Here is a 25,229-nt window from a genome sequence, read left to right as displayed (position 1 = left end):
CGCGGCGGCCGTCGCGGGCAGCTCTCACCTTCTGAGTCCTCCTGTCTGCCATTCCTCCCAGGTGCGGCTGCTGGGCGTGGTGTCCCAGGGCCAGCCAACGCTGGTCATCATGGAACTGATGACACGAGGCGATCTCAAGAGTTACCTCAGGTCCATGAGGCCGGAGATCGAGGTGCGTTATGTGTCCTGGTCCCCTGAGAACCTTCCGCCGGATGACGCGCGTCTCTTGCTGCGTGCTTGCCCGCGGCTCCTTCGCGGGCCGGACAGAGGCCTTGCACTTCGGCGAGGGGCACGTGCGAGCCTCAGGTCACCCCTTTCCTCACGCACCTGCGTGTACTCCCTCCCCCCACCGCCGTCACCTCCGCCTCCGCCCCCTCTCCCGAACTGCCACCGACAGAGCCACCTCAGCGCCGGGGCCTCCAGCAGCCTGTCCCGGCCGTCGGAGCGCCCCCGGCCAGGGGCGACCATGTCCTCTGCTGACTGCTCCCCTCCTCGCTCACGCGGCCTTTCCCTCGTTGGGGTCTCTGAGTGCGTTCCCGCTCACCCCGTTCTGCTCAGCTTTGCACCCCAGACACAGCCCGGGGCTCAGGGCTGTGGTTGTGGCAGAGGCAGCCTTTCACCACCTGCTCGTCAAAGCCCGGTGTTAGGGTGACCTGGTCCTTGTGCTGGGGGACGGGAGGTGGTGCCACCCAGCCCTGCCCACGAGGCATCCGCGCCATCACGAGCCCCCTCCCCGCGCACATGCCTCTGTCCCCGTGCTATGAGCCGCAGTCTGCGCCTTCGAGATGCAGAAGCCGAACACCTCGGTCTCGGCCTGCAAGCTCCACGCTCCATCCTGAGTCAATGTCCGGCTTCTGCCTCTGCCTGATGGTCGCCTCAGCCGCACGATCTCTGCTTAGTCTAGTAAAAAAAATACCCCTCTGCGTTTTGAGCTTCAGATTCTACATCTGCTAAAGTCCTGTGTGGTTTTCCTTCCGTCACCCAGGTGTCCCCGCTTCTGTAGCATGAACCCACAAGCCGACGTTTTAACACATTAGAGGCACGACTTTACTTCTTAAGCAAGTGCTTCTAAGAATAAACCGGTAGAGAAATGCTTAGAAGTAACACCAGCACATCTGCCTTTTGTTTGGCTGCCTCGGTGGGTCTGGTGGCGTCCCTGACCCTGACCTGGCTCTGTGTCGAGGAAGTCCCTCGTGGCTGCCCGTGTTCCCAAGAACCCTTCTCAGCCGCATTTGGATTTCCGTAGCTTTTCTCTGAGCTCGATCTTCTGTTTTCTTCTTTTAGTTTGAAACGTAATCATCTTCCCAGTTGTAGTTTCTTAACTTCGGTTCTGTGTACCTGTTCGTGTGTGGCCTCCTCTGGTCACAGAGGGTCAGACAAGACGATGGCTGAATTCCTTTAAAGACTGAAAATTCACTTGCAGATTTGTGAGATTCCCAACTTGCCCTAACTCACGTCAGGTGTAAAAATACATATGCTCGCCCGACAGTTTCGTTATGTTCTACCTGGCATCTTCCCCTCCCAGGTTAGGATTTGCTCATTTACCTGGCTAAGTGTGGGTGCTCGCGGATACGTGTCATAAGCAGCTCTAAGCAAATCACAGACCAAATGCCAGCCCTCTCTTTCAATACTTAAAATCAGCTTTCTCTTATCGATCCAGTGTTTCACATTGATTATGAGTGACCACTTCTAGTGAATACCTATACGTAGTACTTCCCGACTTGAATAGGATGAGCAAAAACTTCACGTGTCACCTGCAGATGTCCTAGTGGACCGAGCATATCTAAAACCCCGAGAAGGTCAAAAGGGACTGTCGCATCCCGAGGTAACAAAACTCGTCTCAACGAGGCTCCTGTGTAAAGGAAAGCAATAGTTTTGGCTTATGCTTGGGGATGTCATGTCACTTCCCCAGACAGCTCAGCGACCGGTTTTTTAAATTACCAGATGCAGTCTTGATAGTCTCTTCAGAATTCAAATGTGCATGCAGTGTGGGCTGCAGAATTAGACCACTTCTCGAGGCCAGCTTTCAGCAGAAGCTAGCACCTCAGATGAAGCCAGCGGGCACTGTCCGTGACTGGTCCCAGCTCATCCTCCCAGCAGTGACCCCGTATTGGTCGCTGCGTGGAAGAGCCCAGACGGTCTGGTCTGATCCCAAAGCCCAGACACGCCCTGTCTGAGGCCCGCAGGGTTGGAGCTGGAGAGGTGACACACGGGACCTGTCAGAGTAAGGGCTTTTCAGTGTTCTAAGAGACACCCTGTGGCCAGGAAAACTGAGGTGACATCTCTTGTGCTCGTATGAGCAAGGGGTGGTTAGCATCTGAACTGTGGGGTGTTGATCGGTTTCTGCACTTTTTTTTAGGACGGAGAGACTTGGGCCTACGTTTTATGTAAAACATTTTTCTAAATGGATTCATTCTGATTTAGGGGTATTTCTCTTCAGTTCCAAAGCCGGTACCTTGGCCTCCTCTGCAAAGAGGGAATGTTTGCCCATGTCACTTGTCACTGTTTTGCTTGGTCCCGCTCCAGAAAAAACTTCAGTCGGAGTGAAGTCGTCAAATGCTCATTTTCCTCTTTGCCCACACAAAATAACAATCCAAGGAATGCCACGTCGTATGGCGAAAAAAATTAATCTTGATGTTTTTGTATTTCAGAAGAAAATTGAAGAAAAAGGAAAACATTAAATTTATAACGATGCTTACGTGGGAAAGAAAACACACAGCGTCGATTTGAGAGACGCATTTGCTCATTTCCACACAGTCTTTGTGGCGGTCTCGCCCTCTGTGACTCGTACTTTTATTATAGAAATAAAAGAAACAGATAAACAGATAGGAATTTGAGTAAGCAAGAATCCTGAATATTAAAAACAACGTGTTGTGCTTTAAGTAATTTTCGCTCTACCCCAAATGGAAAAGGCCGGTCCCTAGTTGCGTTACTTGGTGTTTCTCTCTGCAGCTCCGTGTGATGTGGTCAGCTGGCAGGTGCGTGACTTGACCATGAACCAGATGCCACGGTCTCCATAATAACCCTTTCCTTCTGAGCAAGGCCTGGTTCCTTAGCAGCGTGACCTGTGGGGCTCAGATTTGCGGAGCAAAGATGGATGTGCAGACCTTGAAAAAACGCGCGATTTCTCAAGCGATGTTTTTATTTTTTAACCTCCAACAGAATAATCTGGTCCTCGTGCCTCCAAGCCTGAGCAAGATGATCCAGATGGCGGGAGAGATCGCGGACGGCATGGCGTACCTGAACGCCAACAAGTTCGTGCACAGAGATCTGGCCGCCCGCAACTGCATGGTGGCCGAGGATTTCACCGTCAAAATCGGAGGTGTGTCCCCAGCTTCTCGGGAGTGAGCGAAACTGTGACTCACACGTTTTAGGGACTGAGTTGGCTCTGGGCTGCCTGTGAGTGTGAAGTCCTGCCCTTGGGGGACTGTCACTGCTCAGTTGGTGGACAGTCGCAGACCTGGCTGGGCTGGCCCTAATCCTGATGGCCCGTGGCTACGGCGGGTCAGGGAGTGGGCCAGAATGTGCCGAGGCCAGGGTACCTTGTCTCCTGGCAGAACAGTGCTAAGTATTGGTTACAGAAACAATCGAGACGGTGTCCTCCGATGATTTCGACTTGGGAATAAAAGTCGCCATTCAAACTCCCAGTATTTCCTCCAATTTTCCTAGCATACAAGGAGCGCTGTCCCCCTCCGGGGGTCCATGGAGTTTTCTAAGAGGTGACGTCCCCTAACAGTGAAGCCCCTGCACAGAGCAGGAGCGGTGGCTGGGAGGTGGCAGTCCCTCGGGTGGGGCAAGACCGCTGCTAACCGGGGTTCACGCCCGGGCCGGCCCACCTCTGGGCGCCTGACCCCTCTGTCGTGGCACTTACTTAGCTGCCCGGCCTGCTGGGGAGACCCCCTGTCGCCGCCACGCACGGTGTTCTAGGTCGCCGGTGAGGAATTCATTTCAGCCGTTAGGTTTGGTCTTTTCCTCTGCCTGAGAAAAACTCACACCACCTCGGGCCGCTGAGGAAGCCATCTGCTCTCACCAGAAACCTTATCCTCTCACAGTGAGATGCTGACAGTTCAGAAAAATACTGAGTATTTATCTGGAGAAACTACAAGGGAGACGTAACACCCCAAAACGATGTAAAATGAGCCTCTGTGTCTAGCTCTTAAACTGCCTGTTCTGGAAATGCCAGTCAAATATATATTTTTTTTCTGAGGCAATGATTTCGAATGAAATGTTTTGGCCCTTCAGTTCCTTCTAGAATGGTCTCCAAATAAGGGGTTAGCGTCTGGTCACATGTGGGAGCTAGGGGTGCTACGCAGGGCCACATCGGAGAGCAAACATGCCCGGGTCATCAGTTAGTCGTTCAGGAGCCACCAGCGTGTCCCTGGGTTTTGGCACTTGGAGGCGTCCCCATATTTGGTGTTCCTTGAACCCTGAGAGGCTGTCCTGCTCCGAAGTCCCCAGGGAAGCACCCCTCCGACCCCTGCCCGGGCTTCCTTTGCGCACCCACCCATGCACTTCCCGTGCCTTCCCCCCACTTCTCCGTGGGGCTCAGATTGCTCCTACGGAGATGCCAACCAGCCCCCCTTCCCCAAGGAGCCGGGCAGGCGAGCTTCAACCACGGTGCTGCCACTAACGACTGAGACTTGGGGCAAGTGCCTCAAGTTCTGTGAGCCTCGGTTTCTTCACCCTCTGCAGCGGGGTGACGCCAAAACAGCCCCGTGAGGGGGCGGGCAGGGTCAGCGCAGGCAGACAGGCCGCTCTGCTCACCAGCATCCCTCCCTCCTGCCCGCCTGCCCGCTTCGTGGCACAGGGTCGCAGCTCAGTTCCTGCTGCTTTCGTCCCCGCTTCCAATCCCAGTAGGAGAGCCGCTGTCACTTGCCCTTTGAAATTCAACTCTCCAAGGACCGTAGTTGCTGTTTAGCCGTGTGGCGTATTTACAGTGAGATTTTCTTTGCGTTTGTGTTTTTTCTTCGTAAAACGTGAAATTTTTCTTTTGTGTTCGAAGAAATAATTTGTGTTCTTGTTCTGGGCCTTCTTCTTTATTATTATTATTATTATTATTTATTTTTTTTTCCCATTTCTGTGCAAGTAAAGGCAGATCCTCTAATGTGCTCACCGCTGGATTAATTCTGAGATAAAGCTCTAACACTTCATTTTTATTCTTTACTAGGGCTCAAAACTGTTTTCCCAAGGCCCAGTGTCTGGGATTACAAATCTGACAAGTAATTGTGCCAGAAGCAATTCAGTGGCCCTTAGCATAGTACAAGTAAACGATGTTGGTTAAGGTCCAAGGGACTCAGTGCTCTGTTTGGCTTTGTAGCCTAACCTCTCTGTGGCGGAGTGAGAGACGTGAATGGATATTTCAAGAAGGAGAGCAGACCTTTCTCCTGGGAATAGAGTCCTTGCGGGAAAAGTTTGCCTGATGGAGTGAGAAATCAAATTCTGACAAAGAAGCAATGATTTAGGATTATACAGCAAGCCTGCCGTCAAACATAATTAGGTGACATCTTCTAGAGACACGGAAAATGGAAGACTTTTTCAAAAATGAGTGGGAGTAGTATGTTGAAAAACATTATTGAGTAATAGCTTCCGGGGCCTAGTAAAGAGCATCTCTTGGGCATCTGGCTGTGCACTGTTTTTTTTTTAAATCGTGAATTGGTGCTCAGTATTTTCCTTCTTCTTAGACAGTGAAACCACTGCCTTTCTGGGGGCAATGGGCGATGCCATCGAGTAAATAGGCGTCATCACATGCCTGTTTATTTTATCAGGGTTAAAACCACGAATGAAAGACCTTTGGTCTATACAGTGCATCTTTTCTCGATAGACTCTGGAACCTGTTAATTTTTATTTTTAATTTTATTTTTTATTTTTTACGCCTACAGCACCTGGTCTTCCTAGATGGTCTCCCATCCAAGTACTAACCAGGCCCGACCCTGCTTAGCTTCCGAGATCAGATGGGATCGGGCTTGTTCAGGGTGGCATGGCCGTAGACTGGAACTTGTTAATTTTTAAACTGCCTCTTATTTTAAACACAATACGAGAATTCACTTTTTAAAAATATCAAATGATATGCGTCTTGCAAAGCGGAGATCTCTTGGTCTTTATTGGCTCGTCATGTGATTCATCCCTCATCCCTTACTCTTCCGGCCTTATGAAATTACAGACGCCTCTGCCCGGCCCCTTTGAGTCTGGTTTGCCCTTGGACGTGGGTCCAGGGCCTTCCTGGGCTGCAGTGATGGTGCGTCTCTGCTTTTTCCCAGGAGCCATTCGAACAGCGTTAACTCTTGTGCCTCCTCTCTGCCACACAGATTTCGGTATGACCAGAGACATCTACGAGACAGACTATTACCGGAAGGGAGGGAAAGGCCTGCTGCCCGTGCGCTGGATGTCCCCCGAGTCCCTGAAGGACGGCGTCTTCACCACTCATTCTGACGTCTGGTATGAGAGGCTTTTCCTGGACTGTGAGCCCTGGACTCTCCAGCTGCCACAAGTCCCGCCGGCTCAGTCTCGAGGGCTTTATTTTTCTCTTGTTTTCTGTTCCTTGTTACCCCGGGTCCAGCTTTGAAGTGTCACATGGGCCACCCTCCTCCATCACTGAAGTTTTGCTGTTTGTTGTCTGTGGGTTGGCTGAGGACAGAGGCCATTTGTGGGAGCTAAAGAATTTGCAGGACCCACGGGTCTTTCAATCCTTAGCTGCTCGCTAGGTGACTGGGAGCCTTGAGACAGCACAGGAGCTGGGACATGCCAGCAAACGTCACCTCTCTGCTTCTCCCCGTGCCTGCCTTCTCTGGTTTTATCTTTCGCTGTGTGTGTGTGTGTGTGTGTGTGGGTGCCTCACCTACTTAAACCTTCAGATCGTAGGAGACATGGCTTTATTTAGACCCGAAGCTTAGGAATCTCGATGTGTTTTCCCGTTGGTGCCATTGCCGTCTGTCGCCTTTCAAAAGGCATCCATCGTTGTTAACCCAGGGATGTCTGAAAAGCAAAATGTCTCCCTTAATAATAGTCGGATCTTGGGATGGAAGTCGCACCAGCTGCGGAGAGCAGAGGTCTTGTGACAGTAGCGTTTACTGCAAATCCGCAGCGACGTTGCGGAGAGGCAGTCGGATTCTGAAATCCAGCCGACGCTCTTGGCATGCTAAGCCTGGCGCACATTCCTTCTAGAACATCAGCTAGTTTCTGGGCTGTCTTCGTGGGAGATCCCACCGCTGACGTGTTACAGAAACGGTGCTTGTTTACTTCGGGTCCCAGATGACTGCACAGAGGAGCTATTTAAATAGTAACCGGCATCATTTTTTTTTTTTAACCTTGTGAACCTTTCACAGTTCAAGGGCTTTCTGTGTTATTTTGAAGACAGGTGCAAATTGGAAATCACATCCGAATATGACCCGGCAGAGCGATTGCTTTTTGAGCTCAAGTGCGAGATCTGTTTTGCAATCAGCCTGTCCAGGACGGTTATCTGTGCCCTCACTGTCACATCGGAGCGCTCACGCCACGTTCAGCTGTAGAGGTGATGGGCGGGGGGGTGGAGCAGGCCTGGCGCCCCGCCCGCAGACCTGGAGCCACTCGAGTGTCATATTCGGTGCATGTGATCGTGAGGGCCTGGCGGGCCCCAGGCACAGCGCTCAGTGCCTGCAAGAACCCAGCGACGGGTGACACAGTGCCTGTCCTTGAGGGACGGAGTCTTGTGGAGAAGAGGAGGTGACCCTGACAGATTGCAATCACGGCAGCCTTCCCGGAGGAGGTGGCGTCGTGGGGCGCCCTGAAGTAGGACTGTCCCCTACGGAGCAGCGAGGAAGCCGTTCCTGGCAGTGGGGACGCTCAGGAGCCATGACGGTGGCAGCGCCAGGCGCGTGGCGAGGACAGTGGGCTCCCTCGAGGGCGCCGGGCTGTAGAGAGACCGAGTCAGGCCTCGGATGTGCGTTGGGGGGTGGGACTAATTCTGCAGGTTCCGCGAAGGCTTTTAAGGCTTCCGAGCAGGGGAATGACCTAGAGCTGTGTGTTAAGCTGTTCACGTCAGCTGGAGTGTAAGGCACCCTTGAGTAAGGAGAAGGTGAGGTGTAGGCCAGAGAGCAGGACCATCTGCTCTGACCAGACCTGTGGACAAACGTGAGCCTGCGCTGGCAAGCGGCGGGGGCTCCGGGAGGCCGAGGGAAGGGCGACTTGGGGTTGACCGTGCAGGTCGCACGGGGCGTCCAGTGCAGTGAGGCCAGCCGATGAGCGGGGTCGTGAGGCGCGGCTGAGTCGGAGACCCGTTAAGTTTGCGGACAGACAAGTGAGCGGAAGCTTGAAACGGAGCCGTCGGGGCTGGGAGAGTCGGCGTGGGAGCCCGCGGGTGAGAACGGGCTGCGGGAAAGCGGCCGCCGCGGCCGGGGAAGGGCGCGTGGAGCGGGAGCAGGAGCGGACGCGGGAGGGACGGCCCTCGCAGGTGACCTCGGGCCAGGCCCGCAGGCAGGAAGGTAGCGAGCTCGTCACTTCTGGTGCGCTGCCTCTTTGCAGACGTGAAGGTTGGAGGCGCGATCTCCACGGCACGCCACCTGCGTGACCAGGCCGATGCCACCACCCAGAAGTCCCGCTGCCCTCGGCCCAGGCCCGTGAATGTGGCGTTTTGGCCTCTGGTCTTGGCTTTTCTAGGTCTCCTGTGTGATCTGAAGACTCGCTTAAGCTCGGTCACCGGAAGTTAAAAGGGCCGTGGGCGGGCCAGTCCTCCGGTGGCTAAGGTTCTATTATGTGTAACTTCTGCTCTTAGTGTCGATGGGCACACACAGCGTGGTATTTGGAAAGGAGCCGAAGCAGCAGCTGAAACGTCCTGCTACGACTCCGGGCCAGGGTCCCAACAGCTCTCGGAGGGACGGGTCCCGCCCCAGGGTCTTGCGCGGAGCTCGGCCCGCGAGGGTCCATCAGAAGCCCCTCGGGCGGCCTGCGGCTGAGTGGCCCACGCTCTTCTGCTGAAATGAGTAGGATGGGAAGGCAGGTGGACCGCAGAGAATTTGTAGAGGCTGGTGACGTGTGCTGGGAAGGCACCTGTGTTTTGCATGTGACGGCCTCTCTTTTTTTTAGTGATATCTGTCTGAAATTTCTGTGTACGTGTGTTATCGCGTTGAACCGGTTTTCCAGAAGCTGGATCTTCTAAGCCAGGCGGCCGAGCTGCACGCAGGGCGCAGTGGCTCACGGCTCTTCCCGCTGACATTGCCCCTCACCACCCGCTTCCCTCAGCTCGGCTCTGTGCTAAGGATTCTTCCTCGCCTGGAGCCCCTGTCCCAGCCAATGTCACCCTGCTCGGTCCCCACCTGGGACAGCAGCTCCCCAGGCCCTGTGGGGCAGGCAGGCCTGTCCTCTCTTGGTCCTGCTGGACCTGTGAGGGCCGATGAGCTTTTCAGCCCTCCGAGGCCCAGGCCCAGACCAGTGGCATCAGAACTGCGGTCGGTCGGGGCCCAGGCATCAGTGTTTCAAAAATGTGCTCAGTGACGATTCTGCGGCCAGTGTTGAGAGCCGCTGGGTAGAGGCTGCCCAAACTGGGGAGTGTGTCGAACTGTAATTGTCCCAGGTCCTTGTGAGGCCACTAAATCACCGGCCGGCGGGACCTGGGAATCGGCATTTGATTATTCTTGGGCTAAAGCACGTTGAGGAGACACTGGCCTGCCAGACACCGGGCAGATGGCGGGGCCGGGGTTCAAGTGCGAGGTCCTGTGCCTCCTGCCTGTTCAGGGGTCCCGGAAACTCTGTCCCCTTCAGCATCCTCGGCTCTGCCACCAGGGCTGCATTCACGCTACAGGACACCTTAGCAGCAAATGCGGACGAATGCCCCGCACTCCCCCTGGGGCCCGGCGTGCTGTCCGGTGCGTGCTCAGTCACCACCGCGAGGGCGGTGGCTCAGGCCCAGGGTAGACGACGTGCTGGCGAGGCGGGGACGGCAGGTGCCACACGGCCCGCCCGAGGCCTCACGTGTCTCGTCTCGTCGCAGGTCCTTCGGCGTCGTCCTCTGGGAGATCGCCACGCTGGCCGAGCAGCCGTACCAGGGCTTCTCCAACGAGCAGGTGCTGCGCTTCGTCATGGAGGGCGGCCTGCTGGACAAGCCGGACAACTGCCCCGACATAATGTACGTACCTCCTGGGCCGCGAGGGACGGCGGTTCCGAGGGCCAGGCTCTCTGGCCCGGCGGGCACTGCCGTGGTCGGGGTGGTTTAGGAGAAGGCTCCCCTGACAGAAGGAGCCTGTCCCTTCGCGCGGTCACCTTCCCTCCGCCCCGTCTTCCTTATTTCTTTGGTCCTGATTAGCCGTGTGTGCTGTGGTTTCTCAGGCTAACGTCTCTGTGCAGCATGTGACTGAAACAGAGTTTGCCGAGGTGTAAGCCACGTGAGTCACTTGCTCTCTGGAGTTTCATCCGGGGACCTGTGTGGACCTGGGGCACGGTTCATTCCGCTCGGCCCCCGGCAGGCACACCCCTGGGGGCACACAGCTCTGGGTGCTGGCAGATTTGAACACGTCGCCTGTTCGAAGAAAACCACGCACCTCTTAGTTCCTGGGCCTTGTCGGGCGACGGGGCCGTGTCTGTGGTCCCTCGTGGGACTCCCCTCTTAGAAGCCCCTGTGTTGGTGGCAGCGGAGCAGCTGAAGGCAGGAGAGGGAGGCGTGAAGGTGTTCTGTGCTTGGGTCGCCAGGTACAGGTGAGGCGTGCTGGGCTGGTTTTCAACATGCACGTAGGCGGGGCTCAGGGACTAGTGGTAGTCGATCTATCTACTAGATCCCAGGATTAAACGTTTAGGATCCGAGAGTGACTTCTAGAAAATTCCTGAACTGATCCCAGTAGATAGATCGACTACCACTAGTCCCCGAAGACCAATTCAGGAGTTTTCTAGAAGTGCTTTTTCAGGACAGGTTCGGCTTCACGTGGGAAAAGACCCTTGTCTGTGTGGGTGTGTGGGGACTCCCACACCTGCCACCCACCGTGTGCCAGCCTCAGTGGCAGGACGATGTACAGATGCGAGTCAGACTGCGACACGTGGGTGCCACAGATTTTAGTCCCAACAGCCCGTTTGGTCTCCCACAGCATCCTGGGTCAGGAATCCAGACAGGTGTGCCGGCTCCTCAACTCAGTCTTATGAGGCCCAAATCAAGATGTTGGCCAAGCCTGCGACCGTCTCAGACTGGGGACCTCCCTCCCCCCGGGCTGCTCCAGGTTGTTGGCAGGACTCAGCCTGTGGCTGTCAGACTGAGGTCCTCTGTCCTTGCTGCTGGAGGCCGAGGCCGCTCCCAGCCCTCGCCCATCCCTGCTCCCTCCTCCCCCCACACACACGGGCCTTGTCACAGCAGAGCAGCTCACTTCTCCAAGGCCAGCAGGAGAATCTCTCTGCTGCTTTTGCCATTTTTTTTTTGCCTGATTAAGTCACATCCACCCAGGATGATCTCCCCAGACTTCCCAGGGCGATCACTTTATAAGGTACACACACGTCTAATCGTCACTGTATACCTCAAACGAATATAACACTGTATATCAACTATAATTCAAAAATAGGTTATTTTAGAACTAAATATATTTTTTAAAAAGTTAAGAAAAGAAACTTCTCAGTACAGCTTTTTTAGACTTTATGACCCAAAGGTGGAAGAGACCCAAAAGGCATTTTTTCGTGCATTTTCTCACCTTCTTCCCACTAGTATTTGATTTTTTTTTTTTTTCGCAGTATAACGTGACCTTAAACCGGCTAGTTTAAAACGGTAAAAAGCACTCACGATCACAGAGTCTCTGAGGGTCGGGAACTGGGAGCAGCTTAGCCGATGGCTCTGGCTCGGGCCCTCGCCGGTCACCTGAAGGCTTGATGGGGAACTGGGAAGGAGGGTGGGTACCACGAGAGGCCGAGTTCTACTGTGACACCGCTCACGTGACTTCATGCCACCAGCTGGCTTCCCCCAGGGCAGGCCCAGCAAACTTTTCCTCCGCAAGGACAGATAGTAAATATTTTCAGCTCTTGGGCCCGTAGGATGGCGAATGTGGCTACTGTGCTCCGTTTAAGCAGCCTGGGACATCACGTGGGTGACCGTGGCTGTGTGCCAATAAAACTGTATTTTTGGACACAGCAATTTGCTTTTCACATAATTTTCATGTCACAAAATATTCTTCTTCTTTTTTGTTCAACTCTTTACAAACATAAAAACCATCCTTAGCTCGTCAGTTTTACAGAATCAGACAGCAGGCCAGATCCGGCCCAGAGGGCCATAGTACATGACCCCACAGCAGAGCAGAACCCGCAGTGGCCTCTGCTGGCTAACCTCAGGAGTCACACCGCACGGTGTCCGCCACCTCCTGACACCTGAGGTCACGTGGTTACCTTAGGAGAGAGGTGACCGCTCTCCTCTTTGAACTGTGTGGTCATTGCATCGTCAGCCATCAATGAGAAAACTCCTCCTTCAGAGCAAGTGTGAGGAGTAATGCCTGCTGAATTTGCATAAATTTGCATAGCCGTGTATGGGGGGGTTGGGGGGACAGAATGGGGACGAATACCAGAGCAGGTGGTGTCTTAGCAAGCTTGCCAACAGTCCCGGAGAGCAGGTGCGAGTTTTGTTTGTGTGGTTTGGGGCGGTGGCCGGAGACACAGGTTGTTTTTGAGCTTTTTCTTTGACTTGGGGAAAAGTTTGTCTCTGAGAGACTCATGGGGTACCTGAAGCTGCCCCACTCCAGGTGACTGGACTTTTGATATTAATTTAATCTGCCTGGGAAGGAGCCCGCCTACCGTGGGGAAGGCAGTGTGTTTCCGGTTCCCGGTGTGGAGGGACAAGGAAATTTACATGGAGCGCTCACTCTCGGATCCTAAACGTTTAATCCAGGAGGCATCCCTGCTTTGCAATCCAGGACCCCTTAGCAAACTTTTCTCCCCTCTAAAAAAAGAACAAAATGGAATGAGGCGGGTCGGTGTCGCAGGGAGCGTTTTTGTGATACTCGTGAGTTTACCGTCGAGCCCAGGTGAGGAGGAAGCGTACCGGGAAAAGGGGTCCTTTGTTCCCAGGACAGAGAATGGACCCTGGCTTCTCCCTGAGGACAGGAAAGTCACCGAGTCCCTGGGAATTGCCTGGAAGCCCGGCCAGGCCTCCGTGGGGCGGAGACCACTTCGGCTGTGCGTTCTGGCGTCTGAGTGGGCATCAATAGGGCACCGCGGGCGTGAGGCGCCTGGTGGGCGCTGCCGCTCGGGCTGTGTGCGACACCTGTGAGCAGGTGAAGCCCATCTCCTCAGTAACCACCTGCGGGTGGAGCTTCCACGTGTCAGCCCCAGCCAGGGACGGCGTCAGCATGCAGCATGCGGGAACGAGTCAGACCTTTGTAGCCCAGAGTCTTTGGATGACTCTGCAGCAGGCTCAGGAGACCCTGTCATTTGCAGGCTTCGAGCTCGGCTTGCCCTGTTGCTGATGAAGAGCCCACGTTGCTAGGGGCCCTGTACTGCTGGTTTTGTGGGCCCCGAGTGCCTGGGTGGGGTGCAAGCAGACAGGGATGGCTGCGCCTGCCCAGTGTGCCTGCGGGCTGTGTTTGATCTCTGTCCAGGGATGGGATGGGGGGTGCGGGCTGCACTGTCCCACCGGCCCCCGCTGGCTGACACGTGGTCCGTGAGACAGTCTGGCTACAGGGGGCTGCCGGGAGGAGCTGGTGGAGGGGCTCACCGAGCCCTTCAGGTCCTCTCTGGACTCCGGTCCCTCTGCTGTGATGGTCGTTTGTCACTTAGACTGAGGCTGGGCTGGGGCTCGAATGCTGGGTCGCTGGGCGCGTCTTGGCTTGTCGCCACAACCTGCCTGTAGAGCGGGCAGTAGAGTTCTCTTTTGTGACAGTCCCATCACCCAGCCTCCTGGGTCACACATGTCCCTGTGAAGCTGTTTCACACGGGGCAACAGCTCCGTTTGGCCTTGTCCCCACCTCAGGTGCAGGGTACACGCTGCCCCCAATGGCCCCGTTGAAGGCCTATTCCAACTCACCAGAGCCGACGAGTTGTAAAAAAAAAAAAAATGTGCTTTTTAAAAGAGGAGTTTTATCAGCTCATAAATCCTTCCAGAATGTACTGGAAAGTTTTCTTGTGGAGACGGTGCAAACAAGGTCTCGAATCCCACGGAGTAAAAAGACTTCCTTTTATGGACAGCACGGGGAAGGGCCGTGACTCTGGAATGGTTTAACCGCAGCGTCACGTGGCTTCACTGGCGCTGACGTCACTCACAGCACTCCCCTGCTGGTGGCACCTTCCCCAGCCCCGGGCCACAGGGGCACAGAGCCAGGCACAGGGCCAGGGCACGTCACGTGTTCTTGGCCGGGCTACGCTTCATTCAGGGACGAGTCAGCCAGCCCGAGAGGACACCACAGGCCAGCCATCAAGAGATTTCATGTAGTTACAGCCCCTTTCTATTTTTTAGGGGGTCCTTTCTCTTGGGAGGCGATGGGGGGACATGGGAAGGAAGGGAGGTGTTACCAGCTCATCACCGCCAACTCCCCACAGCACCTGCGACGGTCGCTGCACAGCCTGGGGAGGGTCTCCTGGTGGCACGAGGGTGCCTCGTTTAGTCTGAGGGGAAAGTCCTTCTTCTGAGGCACGTGCTATTCAAAGTGGAGCCACAGTTTCCCAGCTCCGCCCTCACCAGTCTGGGGACCTTGGACAAATGATTTCATCTTGTCGTACTTCTGCTTCCTCATCTACAAGATGGGGACGTTTTCTAGCACACCTCCTTGTCGGAGTCACGAGGGGTAAGGCAGCGCACAGCCTCGAAACTTCCTGCCTGAGCCCGCTGCGTGCCGGTGTCGCCCCCCGTCAGCCCTGCCCCGCGGTCCCTGTGGCGGCCGGGATGCCGCGTTCCGTGGGGAGGGCGGGCATTAGTCATCCTTTGTGTTTTGTCTCATTCTTTTCTGCTGGAGCCGGGGTGGCAAGCTTTTTCCCTAAAGGGCCAGATGGTAAATATTTTGGGGCTCGAAGGCCAAATGGTCCCTTTTCCAACTCTAAAACTTGCACTTGTAGCCTGAGCGCGGCCAGTCAAAGGCGCGTGCCTGTTCCAATACGGCTGACTTAGGAAAACGGGCAGAAGCCTGTCTCCCTCTCCCACCCTACTCGGGGTCCCATCCCATCTGCCCCCAGCTCACCCGACCCGGCACCTTTCTCCCTACATTGCAAGGTCGCCGGCCAGGTCGGCACAGGGGCGCTCCCTGGGGCCAGACGTCGGCCAGGCGGTCGGCCTGACAGATGCCTTGGAAGACACTGTGGGGCACGTTGAGCTTCCTATATATGGCCGTTTTGGCTGAAAAGCATCTCCTTAGCCAGAAGATTTAAAACAAAACAGAGAATAGAATTTTCCAGTAAGAACAGAAGCGGAAGGGACGCAGTGGCTTCAAGCTGCCGGCCGATCCCGCCTCGGAACCATGGCCCCCTGCGTGCTCTGTGACCAGCCCGGACCTTTGCTGGGGCCCCCCCCTTTCTGCTCCGGAGCTTTCCTTGGCTGGCTCTCTCTGCATTCTGGGTGGACGAGCAGCCCCTCCTTCCCCTGCAGCCTTTCTGAACCCTTCTCAAACCCCTTCCCGGGCCAGGGGGGCTGGCTGCACCCCAGCTCTGTTCTTCCTCCTTCCACGTGTGGCCTCCTGTTCTCTGGGGGGCTCGGCCCCATTGTCCAGAACACTCCCCGCGGGCGCATGTCATTCTGAGAGTGTCACGGAGGTTTGCAGCCCAGGCGCCATCGTGGCCCAGCTGGTGAGACCCAGGCGCAACACGGGCTTCCCGTGGTGCTCTCTGCCTGTCCCCGGCCTGTGCGGTGGCCCACACACTGGGCTGTCCCTCACTGGCCCGTTGGGGTCTTATTCGGCTCAGCATGGCCTGGTCATGAGCTCTGCCATTGGGGGGCCCTCCGCTGGCAGCCTCAGTCCCCGAACTAGAGTACCCAGCTAAAGCGGGACGTGGGCTCCTGCTGGCCGGCCGGCCGCCCTGCCTCACTCTGCTTGTCCCGCAGGGTGCCTGCCACCGGGAGGGAGCTTAGCAATAGCATAGGTGGGATTAAAAGAGAGATCAGTCGGGAAAGCTGCGATCGCGTCTCACGCTTCTTCGTGAGAAGCCAGAGGTTTCCTGCATGCTGATTCTGGAAGGAGCGTTTAATCACTGGCTGCGAGAGAGGTTTCGAATGGGAAGCTGGCTTTTTGTATTTCTCTGAATTTCTTAGCCGTGTCACTGTAAGTGATAACCTGTAATAACGGACTCTGTGCGCGCCTACGTGTGTCCCGCTCAGGAAATGAGGGTTCGGGTTTCGTACCGTGGAGGGTCCTGGATGGTGGGACGTCAGGCAGGAGAGGCCGGAGGCGACTCGGGCCGTGGAGCTGGAACGCCGGGCCTGGTGGGAGAGGGGGCGCAAGGGGCTTGGGCGCGGCCCATCGCGCGTGTCTTCTCCCCCGCAGGTTCGAGCTGATGCGCATGTGCTGGCAGTACAACCCCAAGATGCGGCCGTCTTTCCTGGAGATCATCGGCAGCATCAAGGACGAGATGGAGCCCGGCTTCCAGGAGGTGTCCTTCTACTACAGCGACGAGAACAAGCCGCCCGACATGGAGGAGCTGGACCTGGAGCCGGAGAACATGGAGAGCATCCCGCTGGACCCGTCGGCCTCGTCGCTGTCCCTGCCGCTGCCCGACAGACACTCAGGACACAGGGCCGAGAACGGCCCGGGCCCGGGCATGCTGGTCCTCCGGGCCAGCTTCGACGACAGGCAGCCCTACGCGCACATGAACGGGGGACGCAAGAACGAGAGGCCGCTGCCTCTGCCCCAGTCGTCCACCTGCTGACCTGGCGGCCCAGCAACAGTAACGTGCGCGCGCTCGGCGGGGGTGGGCAGCGAGCGCTCTCGTCCGGTCGCAGCCTCCTGTGTACCTCAGTGGGTCTTCAGAGCTGCCGCGCTGCCTGGGGAGTCGGCTTCTCTGCAGTAAACATACTTGGGATGTTCCTTTTTTCAATATGCAAGCAGCTTTTTATTTTCCTACCTGAACCCTTAACTGATGTGGGCCTTTAAGAAACTTCATGACGATCCTGAATAGCAAGCAACAGGACACCTGAGAATCGAGTCTCCTCACTCTTCCCGTCTCTGTCTCTCTCTCTCTCTCTCCCTTTCTCTCTCTCTCTCTCTCTCTGCTTCATAATGGAAAAACACTTGCCACAAGCCCAGCCGAGACGCCCTTTTCAAATCAGACTGAGCAAATGGTTCTCCCTCCCCCTGGCCCCCGTACGCGCCTGCCTGTCACCGTAGGTCTTTATAAAACACACGTAGAGATGGCATTTTTTAACCGTCTTTAACTTTTTTAGGGACACACGAAACTTAAAAAGGGCCATCCATCATTCATCCCAGCCTACCGTTGTCACGCTGCCAAATTCCGCCCAAACCCGGAGCTTTCTCCCTCGCGACCCTGCCCGTTTTCTTGTTCCTGGCAGCGGGGGGCGAGCGTGGTCTGGGTCGCTCCCGCGAGACCCCCGCTGGCGATGCGCCCCATCCCGCACCCGCTCAGCCCCTCGTGTTCTTTTCAAGTCTCGCGTTCACACAGCTCAGTTTGCTTTCGACTAGGGTATGCGGGGGGCAGGGGGCCTGGACGGAATGAGATGTCCAGAGAAGATGGGGGGAAGCTGAGCTGGCTCCCCTGCCCCACTCCCCCACCCCCACCTTCGGGCCCCCAGGCCCTGTCCGGAGCCTGGCAGACAGGCTTTGAGCACAGGTCATCCACGTGCCAGTCTCCTGTCCTTCCCCGCTCCCCCGGGGCCTCAGCCCAGCTGTTTATGCAGGTTTGCAAGGAAAGAAATTCAAACACCACAACGACAGTGAGAAGAAAAGCAGTAAACGGATTCAAGCATTCTGAGCTCTGCTGACATTTTCTCTGTCACTAGGACTTCTTCGTGGCTCTTACAGTTCTATGTTCGACCATGAAACATTTGCATACACATCGTCTTTAACGTCACTTTTATAACTTTTTTACGGTTCAGATATTCATCTATACGTCTGTTACAGAAAAAAAAGCTACTATTTTTTGTTCTTTATCTTCGTGGATTTACTCTATGAAAGCCTTCAGGTCTACCCTTCCCTCTGCTCACTCCAAGAAACTTCTGCTTCGTACTAGCGTGCGTGACTTTCTCCCTCTCTGTCCCTAGTCGTTGATCCTTATCTAGCATACTCTGCCATGAACTGTTGGATGCCTTTTTATAAATACGTCCTCCCCTCCCCGGCCCCTGGCCCTGTTAGACGTTCTACCCCGAGGCTCAGTGGGCACGGCGTCTGAGTCAGCCACAGTGCGACGCGACGACATGCAAACTCAAGTCAGGAAGGGAGGTCCGCTGTCCCCCGCGCCCGCCGCTGTGGACAGGCCTCACCCGCGGTCTCTCAGCATCTCTCCCCCTTGCCTGCGTTTCGGCTGTGACACACGTGCATCTGCTTTTTAATCCTTCAGTACAACAGCAGTTCGAACTGCACACACTAGGCATTCGGATCACTATTTGTTTTTTAAGGCTAATCCCTCCATCCCACGAAAACAGCTGCTGAGGCCAAGAGTGTCGTGGAGTGTGGTCCAGCGGGCCCCTCTGTGGCCTTCTGCCACCACCCTGCAGACCGACCCCCCTGTCCTTAGAACTCGCGAGCCCCCCAGGGGCCTCCTCGGTGCAGGCAGGGGTTGGGGCGCAGGCCGGCATCCTGGGATGTCAGCGAGCCCACCGCGGGGTCTGCCGGCCCCGCCGTGGCCCAGGAGCCCCGCGCCCACTCCCAGAGACCGGGGCCCTGGTGCAGGCACTCTCCTCTGTGGCCAGAAATTCAAGTCCCCGGGGCCCGGGGCTTTTGTTTTGTTTAGTTTTTAGCGCTTGTCACCAGAGTGATGATAGCACCAGAGTCGCTCCTGGGATGGAAATGTTTAAATCACGAGTAAGAACAAAGCTCCAGTACGTGATCGCTGGTCGTGACTGGAGATTCCTGTCACTCGTTCCAGTCCCATAGTTTTTCCCTTCAAAACAAAAATGAGAAAAAGAAACGAGTTAATTAAGAAGGTAGTATGTCTAGGAGTTTTATTCTCTGATTCCAATTTCGATCATTGTAGAGAAGCCCCATGACGAATTGAAATACCGAGAAAAGGGTCTGTGTCTGTGTGTCTGTGTGTAAGACAGGACAGTTTTTTTTTTCAAGCATTTATCTACCTCACTCTTTATTTTTTATATGTGTATATACAAAAAGGAATACATCTCACATTTCTCAGCATCTGACAATATGCCGTTGATAACCGGTAACCTCATCCACACCACAGGCCACACACACACCAGGTGACGCGGGGACAGGCCAGGCTTGTCCCGGGGTCAGAGCGACGCTTTCTCACCTGTCCACTCCTTCCGAACGGCTCGCCTTTCTCTGCGATGTCGCGTGTGACGTCGCCTCTGTTCTTCTCCTAACTCGTTCCCTCAGAGGTCGTGAGGCTCGGGGTTCTCCCCCTCCTGGCCCAGGACCCCCGCTCTCCGCTGGGAGCCGAGGGGAGCCAGAGCACTCGGCGGGAGGCCCCTTGGCTGTCCCCGCAGGTTGTCTCTGAAACCAGCTGCTTTGCGCAGATTGAATGAGGACAGATCCCCAGGTTTCGAGGGCAGGAGGCGGCGAGGGACGGGAGGTCTCTGCTGGGACCCCACCCGCAAAGGCGCGGCGTGTGGCCTTGGGGCACTGCCCTTGCGGCCTCACGCTCGGGCCTGTGCCAGGCGGGGACATGCTGTCACTGTGATGCTTTCACTCGAGAATGCGGCCGCCTCAGCGAGCTGGGTCTGCGAGCTGGGTCCTCCAGGCCTCCTGCTGCTAAATGCAGAGGCTTCTGCCCTCCCAGCCAATCCTTCCAGAATGTACCACAGAGAAAAGCCCTTTCTCCCTCCCCCCGGCTGTTCTCTCAACCTCACCCTCACTTCCTCCTCCCCCAGGGGAAAACAAACAGGTACCAAACCTCCGGGCTGGAAGGGGCAGTGGTCAGCGCCAAGCCTCCTCCTGGGGTGCCACCCCTCCCACCAGGGCCGTGCCTCTGTCCCGCCGTCCTGCTGCTCACAGGGGTGGACGGCGTGGTCTCTGATTCCAGAAGCTGCTCTCACAGGCACTGGCGATTTGACCTGGGAACGTGTGGGACTTTGCCAGGTGTGGACGGCTCCTCAGAACGTTCCAGCACTCACCCCTCAACCTGCCCCGAGAACTCCACTCTCTGTGCCCGATTCCCCGGGCGTCTTAAGGTCATTGAGAAACACCGCTGGATCAGGGTTTTCTTCTCGCACACTCGAGGGGACCCCGTGGGACAGTGGCCTCCTCTCTCTCTTTCGCTCTTCCCTCCCGGTTTCCACAACTGGATTTCTAGAGCATTCAGCTGGTCATAAGGGTTCCGTTTCCACTGTCCGAGTTGTTGGTGTCGTTCTGTTGTTTCGTTTCACGTAGGTGGTTTTTCTTTAGGTAGAAAGCAAACACGAGCAGTGTAGTGCCCATCGTAACAAACGCTTCAGAAACACTTAAAGAAAGTTTGCTTGTGTGACGGTGCAGTCGGTTTATTGGACCAGAGCATCACCCGCCGTGACTGTACCAAGGCATCAACTTTCCACGGTTCTAGCCTGATTTTATGCTGATCTCCCCACCTCTTCTTGATTTTTCCCCCCCTCTTTCGTATGCTCCCAATTATTTAATCAAGCTGAGTTGTGGCATTTTCCATGTAACCTCCTCTGACAGCAGCTCGCACTGCTTGAAGTGACATGAACCACTGAGGCACATCGTGGCATCGATGTGAGCATTAGAACATGAACACACACAGCCCTTCTCCGAGGCAGCGGGAGCTGGTGTATTCTGGAGACGTTGAACTTCAAGCTGGGTGAGACCCAGGCCACCCAGGTCTCCTATATGGGATGTCGTGATGTTTGGCACGCGGTTGGGACGCGTGCCCTCCTTGGAAGATAAAAGGCTGGGTTCACGGCCAACACTGGCCTCTCCCTCCAGCCTGTTTGTTGTGACTCGGGACAACATTTCAATGGTGGGAAAAGTGGCTAATTGTGGAAATACCCAGTGGCAACGTGCTTGGCTGGAAGTGACGTTTTGCTTGGGATAAATGATTTCCAAGCCAAGCATGACGCCAAATTCTAGCCCAGTTTGTTCCACCGAAGCCTCTTTCTCAGCAGCCGACCTCTGCTGGCAGGTGGCTGTACGTCACACGGGCCGCTGCTGTGGCAAGGCCACCCTAGCGCAGATGGGTGAGAAGGCTAGGATGCTCGGTCCAAGGTCCTCGGCTGTCACTGTTGGGTCAACTCCTTTCCAAAACATAAACACCTTCCAGTTGACAGTAACGCTCCGTGCTGTGCCTTGGCCCATTCCAGCCGTCCCCGTTAACGCGTTTAAGGTTTGGGGTTTGTTCTTTCGTTGACGTTCCTTTTGTGTTTGTCGGCTGTCTTTTCATTTCCTGGGCTAAGCGGCATTGAGAGATATGGACCAGTGATCCACTTGCTGAAAACCAGTGACGAGAGTCAAACTTTCTCTGACATAGTTGGTGGTACAAATGAGAACTTCACGAAAGGATGTCTTTTAGATTGAACCTCTCTGTTGCCAGAGATGCTGAAGATACAGACCTTGGACAGGCCAGAGGGTTCCATTTTCAGCCTCTGGCTCAGATGACTAGTTGGTCATTGAGAGAAAAAGCAGATGAACACTCCTTGATGGCGGAATGACCGCGCGGGAGGAAGCCATTGTGACGGGTCGTGACGTGACGTGAAGAAGGGTACGGGGCTGGGAAGCACTGTGGGCCGCGTTCTGACCTTGACGGTTTCTGAAGGTGTCAGAACACATCGAGGCTCGACAGTCATCTGTGGGGCGTTTGCTTTCAACAGATAAACCTAGCACCCTATTTTGGAACCCGTCGTGGCGGAATTAAGTCAAATTGTGTAAAAACACGAACTGCATCGCACCTGTCGGTGGTCAGTTCTGGGGCATGATTTTAGGGTTTTTGTTTTATTTTGTTTATGCAAGAATATAACGATCATTTATCTGTATGTTCACATTTATGTGTGTCCACACCTTTCCAGTAAGCATTGTTTTTTTTTTTTTTTTAATCAGTCACACGTTAGCGTTTTCAATAGGGCTCTTAAGTCCAGTAGCTTACGGGTAGACAGTTGACGAAGATCTGGTTTACAAGAACTAATTAAATGTTTCATCACATTTTTGTAAGGACATAGAATAATTTTATAAAACGTTTGTAGTTTATAATCGCCGAAAATAATTTGAGGGCACTTTTATTCTCTGTGTGCAAATGTGTGTTTGTGATCCATTATTTTTTTTTAGGACACTTGTTTACTAGCTAGCTTTACAATATGCCAAAAAAGAATATTTCCCCCGACCCAAGCCATGCTTCACCCTCTTTGCCCCTTTGCTTTGTGCCCTAGTTTATAACAAAGGAATAATGATGATTTAAGAAGTAGTAGTTCTGTATCTTCAGTATCTTGGTCTTCCAGAACCGTCTGGCTGGGAAAGGGATCGCCTTTTCCCGGTCATTCTCCTCTGGAGTGTAGCTTTTACTTTACTTTTAACAGACGAAAAGAAACTCATTGGCTAAGGAAACGGCAGAGCCGTGGCAGCCCAGCGGTGCCTGGGGCACTCTCCAGCATCTGGTTTGATGGGTTCGGTTCTTACCATCGTAAACGCAATGCCGAGGGACGCTGGGACCGACCGCACAGCCGGTGGTGGTTACAGCGACCACAGCACACAGATTATCACACGGAAGATGGTAAGTCTGGTGCACGCAGGCTGTTTGCTTACACGCCTCACGTCATGACTGATGCTCTGTTATGACGACGGAGAGACCTTATTCATTTTTAAGGCAGAACACCGAAGATACGTTTTTCCAATACGAAACAAGTTCTTTTTAACAAAAACTACACACACACAGTTTATTTTTTTGGTTTGTTCGACTCTGTTTTCTCTAGCTCCCAATGGATTTTGGGCCATGTCTACACAACTCCACAAACCCCCCAGCATTGGAAATATCTGGGCGTTTTGCGCCACACGGGAGAAAGGTCCAGAAACGGGTGGTTTTCCGTTTTTAACTTTGGATTCGGATGTTTGGTGTTGCGTAGACACATCCACAGGTGGAACGGATGCTTGGCAAAAACGCCTGTCTGCTTTCTAAGCCAATGAGGTTGAGGTGAGAAGTTTGCCAGAGTTTGTCTACCTCTGGGACAAAAACAAAAAAACAAAAAAACACAAAAAAAACAAAATAACAAAAAAAAATAAACAGAAGGAGCGATGGAATGGATGCATCGCAAATAATGCATTTTCTGAGTTTTCTTGTTTAAAAAAAGTTTTTTAAAAAAAAGTTTAAAAAAAGGTAATAACATGGCCAATTTGTTACATAAAATGACTTTCTGTGCATAAATTATTCCTAAAAAAATTCCTCTGTTTATATAAAAAAAAATCAGTAGACGAAAAAAAATTTCAAAATGTTTTTGTATATTCTGTTGTTAAGAATTTATTCCTATTATTGCGATATACTCTGGATTCTTTACATTATGAAAAAGGAACTTTGTCTATTTTGAATGGCTGAAGCTAAGGCAACTTTAGTTTCTCTTACTCTGCTTTTTTCTAGTAGTTAAAGTACTACATGGTTTAAGTTAAATAAAAGAATTCTGTATGCATTTTTGGTCTCTGAATTTGTCCCTCTCCCGCCTTTCCTTCTGGAAGAATCACCGTGCCTCTGAGGCAGGGAAGCTGAGCTACGTGTGGCATGTGTGTTCACACATGTCATTCGGAGGTGTTGTGTGTGAAGGCTTCGCTTTATTTCTGACAGCTGAAACTTCTCAGCATGCAAACTGCTGAAGACAAACGATTCTGTTTTCTCACTCCATTAAATCAGCTACTAGAAAATCGGAATACCTAAAACACAGAAATCTGTACTTCCGTTTTGACTGACTGGTAGACTTTTCCTATGCCTTCCACTGACGAAAGTCAGGCCCAGGCAGGTGTGAGCTGGGTGACTCTGGGCAAAGGACGTGAACTCTGCATTTCCATGTCCTGGCTGGTACCTCACAGCCCGCGTGCCTCGTCGGAGGGGCAGTGAGAACCGGGCGAGCACATGTAGCAGTAGCATGTGCTCAAACGTGTTAGTTCGTGTCAGGCTGACGCCCTCGGCCTCCTTGGGGGATTCTGCCATCTAGGCGGCGGCATCGTCTTTGCCGGGGGAATGGTCATGGCGGGAAATGTGAACACATGTCCGGAGGAGACCAGCGTGGATGTTCTAGAATTAGATCAGAGACGCTGGGACGCATCGGGAGGACAGCTGACTGTTCACTGAACTCTGATCACGGAGAAGTCCTAGAGGCTCCCAGCGAGCTGCAGGCGGCAGATGTAAATCCAGGGCTAGCTTACTTACGACCTGTTGCGTCTCATAAGTGTCTGAGCCTAAAGCAAAAGGCCTTTCTAGAAGAGGGGACTGACTCTGAAGCCTCGGGGGTCTGTTCCCCATTGTCACGGAGTGCCTGGCCCTCAGGGGACTGACACTGGATGACCGATGGCTTAAAGGCAGGGTCGTTGCCAAGGCGCCAAGGCCCTGACAGCTGTCTGGGCTGCTGGTGGTGTGGACACAAGTCCAGCGTGGCTGTCCCTATTCCCGGGTGGCTCAGTGCTGCGCCTCCAGGTTAGCAAGTTGTGTCCTGCATTTGTCCTCGGAAGGAGCAGTGATTTCTTCTGAGGATGAAGGTGCTGGATCTTCGGGAGTGTTAGCACCTCTCCCCACCGAGCCACTTCTTAAGACCACAGATCCAGCAGGGTCCAGCTACGAGCCGTGCGGGCTAAAAAAAAATAATACTCTTCCTAATACCTTCTAAGTCCCTCGAGCTGGGCTGATAATCAAATTAACAGAGATCAACAGGAGAAAAATCAAAATGTTAATTCATGTGCACGGGGGATTCACATAAGCATGAAAATCCCAAAGACAATGAAGCGACACTGGGTGTATATGACATTTCTGAACAAGGGAGACAAGGGGGAGGGGGCGGGGTATGAGATTTCAGAAGTTACAATGGGCTAGTTGCAGGTAGCCAAGGAAGAGAACATAGGTGGCAGGGACATTCTTGCTAGGAACTTGGAAGCAATGGGACACAGAGTATCCAGCTCTCAGGCTGGGAGTCTTCCTCAGCCACGCTCAGGCGAAGACTCAAGCTGGCAAAGTCCAGGTTCTTTCCTAGTTAAAAAACAGGTTTCTCTGTCCCGGTCTCTAGGGCAGGAAAA

At 54.1% G+C, this 25,229-nt stretch overlaps 1 protein-coding gene and 1 non-coding gene across 2 annotated transcripts in view; one reads left to right on the top strand and one right to left on the bottom strand.

The window, feature by feature from the left end:
- Positions 1–23,638, top strand: part of IGF1R (insulin like growth factor 1 receptor) — a 35,515-nt gene extending 11,877 nt beyond the window's left edge. Inside the window, exons 9-13 of the mRNA XM_039844127.1 lie at positions 62–172; positions 3,163–3,322; positions 6,306–6,435; positions 9,962–10,096; positions 16,395–23,638. Coding sequence (XP_039700061.1) covers positions 62–172; positions 3,163–3,322; positions 6,306–6,435; positions 9,962–10,096; positions 16,395–16,776 — 918 coding nt within the window. The 3' untranslated portion in view covers positions 16,777–23,638. The remainder of the gene's footprint in view (positions 1–61; positions 173–3,162; positions 3,323–6,305; positions 6,436–9,961; positions 10,097–16,394) is intronic.
- On the bottom strand, positions 5,871–5,989 carry LOC120587363 (5S ribosomal RNA). The gene has a single exon (XR_005648946.1). It is a non-coding gene; the product is annotated as a 5S ribosomal RNA (ribosomal RNA).
- Positions 23,639–25,229: the final 1,591 nt, after the last annotated feature.

This window comes from Pteropus medius, unplaced genomic scaffold, assembly GCF_902729225.1.
Source record: "Pteropus medius unplaced genomic scaffold, Ma_sr-lr_union100, whole genome shotgun sequence".
Lineage (NCBI taxonomy): Eukaryota > Metazoa > Chordata > Mammalia > Chiroptera > Pteropodidae > Pteropus > Pteropus medius.
The sequence above is the reverse complement of the archived record's forward strand: the minus strand, read 5'-3'. Positions and strand labels throughout refer to the sequence as shown.